We start from the raw sequence: 8,401 nt of genomic DNA on the forward strand, positions 1-8,401 counted from the left end.
TCTGACGAAGCTGTCTGACGTCACTTCCTCCTTCGCAAAATTAAAATAACTGACTAAAAACAAAAGACAAAATAATAAAACACACCAGGTATATTTTTAGTTCCGCTTGAATTCTCAGCAGACTCTATTAGTCTCTTAGATCTTTCCAGGATTTTATTGTTTGGCGTGATTGATTAATTGATTGGTCATTTTAGCTATAAATAATAATAATTATGAGTCAGTATAGAAGCAGAAACCGTCCGTTACATCCACAGACTGTATAAAACAGTTGCATCATGAAACAGGAGTCAGTCACTGAATCCTGAGACTACAATTTGATGAAAAGTTAACAAGGTTTGGTTGAATCCACTGGTGGTTATTGATTACATCAGTGTGTCTTTATTAATTCTACTGTTGTCCTGTTTTATTATTATTCGTCATAAAGCTGCAACAGTCCCGCCGCTCACCAGCAGGTGTCGATGTGACACAGCAGAGCCGCCACCTGCAAACAGGTGAGTCTCTTCAGCTCTCATCAACGGCCGCACACGAACAGACCTAACCGTTGTCATAGCAACACAAGTTTTTTAGCTGTTTTACAACATAGGACCATCATCCAACCATACATCCAACCAACATCCAACCTTACATCCTACCAACATCCAACCTTACATCCAACAAACATCCAACCATACATCCAACCAACATCCAACCATACACCCAACCATACATCCAACCAACATCCAACCAACATCCAACCATACATCCTACCAACATCCAACCTTACATCCAACCATACATCCTACCAACATCCAACCTTACATCCAACCAACATCCAACCATACATCCAACCATACATCCAACCAACATCCAACCATACACCCAACCAACATCCATCCTTACATCCAACCAACATCCAACCATACATCCCTCCAACATCTAACCAACATCCAACCATACATCCAACCAACATCCAACCATACACCCAACCATACACCCAACCAACATCCAACCAACATCCAACCTTACATCCAACCATACATCCTACCAACATCCAACCATACATCCTACCAACATCCAACATCCAACCTTACATCCAACCATACATCCTACCAACATCCAACCTTACATCCAACCAACATCCAACCATACATCCAACCAACATCCAACCATACACCCAACCATACACCCAACCAACATCCCTCCAACATCCAACCTTACATCCAACCAACATCCAACCTTACATCCAACCAACATCCAACCATACATCCAACCAACATCCAACCATACACCCAACCATACACCCAACCAACATCCAACCTTACATCCAACCATACACCCAACCATACACCCAACCAACATCCAACCGTACACCCAACCAACATCCAACCATACATCCAACCAACATCCAACCTTACATCCTACCAACATCCAACCTTACATCCAACAAACATCCAACCATACATCCAACCAACATCCAACCATACACCCAACCATACATCCTACCAACATACAACCAGCATCCAACCAGAACCTGGTTTTACTTCAATAAGAAGCCTCGTGGATCCTTGAGCAAAAGAAAACCTTTTTATTCAACCACAGCCAGAGAAGGTTTTGTGTTGGAAGATGAGCTGTTACATCAGGTGAGCTGGATGCGGGATGGATGTACAGGTGAGGTGACAGAGAGCCCTTCCATCTACAGTTTACTATGATTGTCATGATGCACCACTGAACCAGACGTAGAAACTCACCAGCTACAAGCAGAGTTATAACATGCACTTCATGAACAGAGATTGCATAGCTCCTCACGGATTTTGCCCTTTAAAGGTGTGCTTTCAGTCAGTGGGCGGGGCCTCTGTAAAGCACTGAAGTCAGAGACGCCCTGCAAATGTTTCCTCTCAGGAGTGTCTCACAGGAAACCGTCCACAGGAGACAGGAGACATCAGTCATGCAGGACCAGCGTCCTCTCTGAAACAACTACAAGATCCAGGACCAGGACCAGGACCAGGACCCACTCGCCCTGACGGTCCAGGTCTCAGGCTCTGCTAGGGAAGAAGACTCTCACCGGCAGTAGAAAGGACAGGCACTGAGTCGAGGTGGAAACAGGGTCAGATTGAGACTTCTGTCCTCTGCAGGATCTCTGCGGGGAAGTCTTATATTCGTACGTGGAAGTTACTGCAAATGAACAAACAAACAAACAAACTCTGAGTCATAGTTAAACATCCATCATCCACCATAACATCATATTCCTCTGTGATTTAAATAAAACTCTCCTGATGTTCATGATGCTCTGTAGGCACTCGTCTCCATGACGACTGTCTCTAACCTGGATGACTCAGCAGTGAGGCTGGAGGTGACCCTGCCGACGGTCAGCAGAGAGAGCCGCTCTGCTGTAACAGCAGCTCTCTGCTATTACAGTTTAGCTGACCCGGTTGGCATGGTAACAGCACCCCCCACCCCACACACACACACCCCGACCCTACCCGGTTTCCGGTGTGATAGACGGACTTATGACTTACACTGCTGCCTGGATAAATCCCCCCCACCTCCTTCTCCTCCTCCTCCTCCTCCTCCAGTGAAGCTGCACCGTGATGGATGTTCAGCAGTAAAACCGCTCTGATCAGGCTGCACTGCTGGTTTTTATCTCTGCAGCTGTGAGCAGAAGATTCAGCTGCCGGTCTCAGAGACACTCAGGAACAGATCCTGATCCACGTCCAGATCTGGGACTCTGTCGGCACGTCTCTGGATCAGTACCAGTTAAAAGCTCCTTTATCGATCAGATCCTGATCCCTGCAACCTCAGAGTTCATCCTCGTGTGGAACAGACCGTCCTCATGCTTTAAAGGATCATTGCACTGGATTTCAGCCATGAATGTGTCTGCTGCGTCTCTATGTGTCCATGGATGTGTCTGCTGCGTCTCTGTGTGTCCATGGATGTGTCTGCTGCGTCTCTGTGTGTCCATGAATGTGTCTGCTGCGTCTCTGTGTGTCCATGAATGTGTCTGCTGCGTCTCTATGTGTCCATGGATGTGTCTGCTGCGTCTCTATGTGTCCATGAATGTGTCTGCTGCGTCTCTGTGTGTCCATGGATGTGTCTGCTGCGTCTCTGTGTGTCCATGAATGTGTCTTCTGCGTCTCTGTGTCCATGAATGTGTCTGCTGCGTCTGTGTGTCCATGGATGTGTCTGCTGCGTCTGTGTGTCCATGGATGTGTCTGCTGCGTCTCTATGTGTCCATGAATGTGTCTGCTGCGTCTCTATGTGTCCATGGATGTGTCTGCTGCGTCTCTGTGTGTCCATGGATGTGTCTGCTGCGTCTCTGTGTGTCCATGAATGTGTCTGCTGCGTCTGTGTGTCCATGGATGTGTCTGCTGCGTCTCTGTGTGTCCATGAATGTGTCTGCTGCGTCTCTGTGTGTCCATGGATGTGTCTGCTGCGTCTGTGTGTCCATGGATGTGTCTGCTGCGTCTCTGTGTGTCCATGGATGTGTCTGCTGCGTCTGTGTGTCCATGGATGTGTCTGCTGCGTCTGTGTGTCCATGGATGTGTCTGCTGCGTCTGTGTGTCCATGGATGTGTCTGCTGCGTCTCTGTGTGTCCATGGATGTGTCTGCTGCGTCTCTGTGTGTCCATGGATGTGTCTGCTGCGTCTCTGTGTGTGGAACTTTTTCCACACGAGTTTTGGGACCACGTAGAACGCAAACGTCGGAGATCAACAGGAAATAAATGACAGAAACAAACTCACACGTCTCTTTGAACTTGTTCAACAAAAACACGAAGCAGAAATAAACAAACCGAACAAAGAATCCTGAGTAGTGACGTTTGCAAATAAATTAAGATGTGATGTGGCGCCCCCTGTGGTCACTGGGGGAAATGGCAAGCAAGTTTTACAGACAACAAGTTACGTTGCTAAACGACTGAATTACGTTAACGACATCTTTAAATGACGATAATCCAGGATCGTATTAATCTGGATTAAGTTATCTGAATACGAAGAGTTTCGGTACCTGAGGAAGTCCGGAGCCTTCGAGATCATGTTCTCGAAGTCGGAGAAGGACAGCTTGTTATCTCCGTCCAGGTCGGCCTCCTCGATGGCTTTAGCGCACACAAGAGTGACTTCCTCCGCCGTCAGCTCCCCTTTGGTCAGCTTGTTCAGGGTCTGCTCCAGGTCCCCCTTACAGATGAAGCTGTCCCTGTTAAAGTCTGGACCAGAACCACAGAGTCCATTTACAGACCAGAACCACACAGAGTCCACTCGGATCTACCGATCTGAAGGGCCGAGACATCAGAAACCTGAACGTCTGTCTTCGTGAAGTACACCCGTCAGTCCACCAGGGGGAACCGTGTCCGTGTCACATTTAATGATCCGGTCGAAGGAGATCACCTCCGTGACGTACGTAACGTTACCGACATAAAATGACTTATTTTGACCCGAAACACGATCTCTTTCTGAAACGAAGCACGAGGTTTTGGTTCCTCAATCTAACACGCTTTACTTTTTACAATTAAGGTGTATTACACTCTTTGACGTTATGCCAGGTCACGTCCAAACACTGTTTTCATTTTTTATTTTATTTTAATAATGTGTAGACTTAATTGAAACATTTCATTAAAACTGAAATTTTACACAATTTAATTATATTTAAAAAACTTTTTTATTAATATGTCAGTTTCAGGTGTCTCTAGCTTACCGTAGATCTTGAAGGCGTAGATGGTCTTGAGCTCTCTGGGTGAAGTTTCGCAGAGGGCCGAAAACATGTCAACGAAGTCGTTGAAGCTCAGGTTCCCCTGTCCGTCCTCAGAGAACGTCTCCACGATTCTGTCTCTGAACGGGTTCTCCTGTTGGCACAAACACAGCGTCGGATTAATGAGGAGGAGCTGAGAGATGAAGAAGAAACAATGTCTGACGAGGAAACAGCTTCTCAGGATGGAGACGCACCGGCAGAGACATCCGTCAGAGAACTGTTGCGATCAAGAACCAGAGAACCAGACCGAGTACCAGGCCGAGAACCAGGCCGAGAACCGGGCCGAGAACCGGGCCGAAAACCGGGCCGAGTACCGGGCCGAGTACCGGGCCGAAAACCAGACCCAGACCCAGACCCAGAGAACCAGCCGAGAACCAGATCGAGTACCAGACGGAGAACCAGCCAATAGTGGTGCTCTGTGGGTTTCACACTTTCAGGTACTTCTGCATTGACGACACATTTTTTGATCCCGTCTGTAGTTTCAGACTTGAACTCCAACAAAGAAAAAACGAAGGTCTCCAACAGACTCGACTCCTCTCTGACCGGTGGAGACTTTCTGTCCCGGAGACAACGTACCTTCAGCTCAGGCATGGTGACGATGAGCGTCAGAGGCACTCGGATGTCGGGGTTGTTGGTGTAGTCCAGAGGAACCAGATGTGGAGCCAGCTCTCGGTACCGGCCGTGTAACCTGCAGCACAGCAGAGGACCGTTTCACAGCCAGAACACGACACACTTAACAAACAGAAACACCTGGATTTATTAATGACATGATCAGACGGATCAGGAAAAGTCATCAGCAGTGATGTCATGAGCCAAACTGATCCACAACCTCTGACTCACCGTCACTAAACTTTAGTGAAAGACAGAAAAACAAACATTTAATTCACATTGATTTTAGATTTTTTTTTTTGCGTTTAATTTATAGTTTAAATATAAAAGTAAAAAACGAGCCTCATAAATTTGAATCCAATTAAAGTCTGAAGCATTAAAACCTGTTGATGACACTAGTGTCAGCAAACAGGAAGTCGTGACGTCATCCTCGAACGTGTCTGTTCGGACTCGGAACACCTGCGGTCAGCTGACCTGCAGCTCCTCCTCTGCCTCAGTTGATGATGATGATGATGAAGGTGTGAACTCAAGAAACACAACTCACCGCAGGATCTCCTTCCGGGTGAAGAAGGTGCAGTCCTGTAATCAAACAAACAAAACGAGCCGGGTGAGTCTGAGGTCCTCAGGGAGGATCCGCTTTCAGCTGCAGCATCAGCCGGCGGGATGCAGAGGAGGCTGGAGCTCAGCCAATCAGAACACAGCAGACCTGCCTCTGTTCTGTTCTACCCCCCCCCCCCCCCCTCCACCCCACCTGAAACGCCTCCAGCTGCTCGTCGGTGAAGGTTGTCTGCTTGTTGCCCATCCTGCCCGGCGGATGTTTCCATCACACTGAGAGGTTTCGGTCCACATCCGGCTGCAGGTCGGGACGGGACATCCGCGCTCCGGGTCCGGGTCCCAGTCCGAGTCCGTCTTCTTCTGCTGGCGGCAGCGCAGAGGAGAGATGGACTGTGACGCCTCAGGGGAGGAGGAGGAGGAGGAGGAGGCGCAGGGACGAGCCTGCTGCCTTCATATCCTGCTCGGAAAATCTAGCTTTCACATGCAGTAGCGAAGCAGTGATTCCTATAAAACTGTGGATTTTTGTTTTTTATTCTCTGGTTTATGTTGTTTAGTTTTATTGTTTCGTTTTTGAAAAATATATATTTTCCTTGAAAAGATTGTATTTCTTTTTGTTTTTTTGCCTTCATTTCCCTGCGTATTTATGATTTTATTTAAAAAAAATTTACCTATTTTTGACAATAAAAGATAAAAAATAAAAAGGCTGTGATTAGAGAGGGTTAAAACATAAGAACACAAATAAAATCCTAAAGTATTTCATCATAAGTTATATATTTATATAAAAAAAATATTTGAGAGAAACCTTATCTTTGTTTACATTCATGTTTACATTTTATTTTATAATTACAATTAAAAACGTTTTGTTTTATGTGCTGTCCAACTTTTTTGACATTATAAATGTCTGTCTTTTCGTAGTAATTTCACAGGTGCTGTTTCTGTTTTCCTTATATAATAAAACTACATACAGATGTGTTTTGCTGATTGCTTGTTCCTGTCTGATCAGCTGTTGTTTGTATTTGAAAAAAAATAAGAAATGAATGTAAAATATCTGCGGATTCCTCAGAAAAACAGCGTCTGAATGAAAAAAAACTGACAGTTCCTGAAGGCAGCACGGACTCGTACAAGCGGCCAGCGATGTTCTTGTATTTCTGAGGTTTTCCACGTGTTGGATAAACTGACATGTGATTGGTTACCATAATAATAATAAAATAAACACGTGATGACAAGACATAAATATCTATCTATCTATCTATCTATCTATCTATCTATCTATCTATCTATCTATCTATCTATTGTCTATCTATCTATCTATCTATCTATCTATCTATCTATCTATCTATCTATCTATCTATTTATCTATCTATCTATCTATTGTCTATCTATCTATCTATCTATCTATCTATCTATCTATCTATCTATCTATTGTCTATCTATCTATCTATCTATCTATCTATCTATCTATCTATCTATCTATCTATCTATTATCTATCTATCTATCTATCTATCTATCTATCTATTGTCTATCTATCTATCTATCTATCTATCTATCTATCTATCTATCTATCTATCTATCTATCTATCTATCTATCTATCTATTTATCTATCTATCTATCTATTGTCTATCTATCTATCTATCTATCTATCTATCTATCTATCTATCTATCTATCTATCTATCTATCTATCTATCTATCTATCTATCTATCTATCTATCTATCTATCTATCTATTGTCTATCTATCTATCTATCTATCTATCTATCTATCTATCTATCTATCTATCTATCTATCTATCTATCTATCTATCTATCTATCTATCTATCTATCTATTGTCTATCTATCTATCTATCTATCTATCTATCTATCTATCTATCTATCTATCTATCTATCTATCTATCTATCTATCTATCTATCTATTTATCTATCTATCTATCTATTGTCTATCTATCTATCTATCTATCTATCTATCTATCTATCTATCTATCTATCTATCTATCTATCTATCTATCTATCTATCTATCTATCTATCTATCTATCTATTTATCTATCTATCTATCTATCTATTGTCTATCTATCTATCTATCTATCTATCTATCTATCTATCTATCTATCTATCTATCTATCTATCTATCTATCTATCTATCTATCTATCTATCTATCTATCTATCTATCTATCTATTGTCTATCTATCTATCTATCTATCTATCTATCTATCTATCTATCTATCTATCTATCTATCTATCTATCTATCTATCTATCTATCTATCTATCTATCTATCTATCTATCTATCTATTCTATCTATCTATCTATCTATCTATCTATCTATCTATCTATCTATCTATCTATCTATCTATCTATCTATCTATCTATCTATCTATCTATCTATCTATCTATCTATCTATCTATCTATCTATCTATCTATCTATCTATCTATCTATCTATCTATCTATCTATCTATCTATCTATCTATCTATCTATCTATCTATCTATCTATCTATCTATCTATCTATCTATCTATCTATCT

General features: G+C 42.8%; 1 protein-coding gene across 1 annotated transcript; it reads right to left on the reverse strand.

Moving 5' to 3' along the window:
• Positions 1-1,541: 1,541 nt before the first annotated feature.
• LOC138196864 (calcium and integrin-binding family member 2-like) lies at positions 1,542-6,271 on the reverse strand. Its single transcript, XM_069147256.1, has 6 exons — positions 6,077-6,271; positions 5,870-5,904; positions 5,293-5,404; positions 4,663-4,810; positions 3,979-4,174; positions 1,542-2,151 (listed from the first exon to the last, which is right to left on the reverse strand). Exons 1-6 carry the CDS (start codon positions 6,125-6,127, stop codon positions 2,130-2,132), a joined length of 564 nt encoding a protein of 187 aa, XP_069003357.1. The 5' UTR covers positions 6,128-6,271; the 3' UTR covers positions 1,542-2,129.
• Between the last annotated feature and the right edge of the window lie 2,130 nt (positions 6,272-8,401).

Source organism: Embiotoca jacksoni, unplaced genomic scaffold (assembly GCF_022577435.1).
Source record: "Embiotoca jacksoni isolate LCO1_2020_lvr unplaced genomic scaffold, fEmbJac1.0.p SCAF_138, whole genome shotgun sequence".
Lineage (NCBI taxonomy): Eukaryota > Metazoa > Chordata > Actinopteri > Embiotocidae > Embiotoca > Embiotoca jacksoni.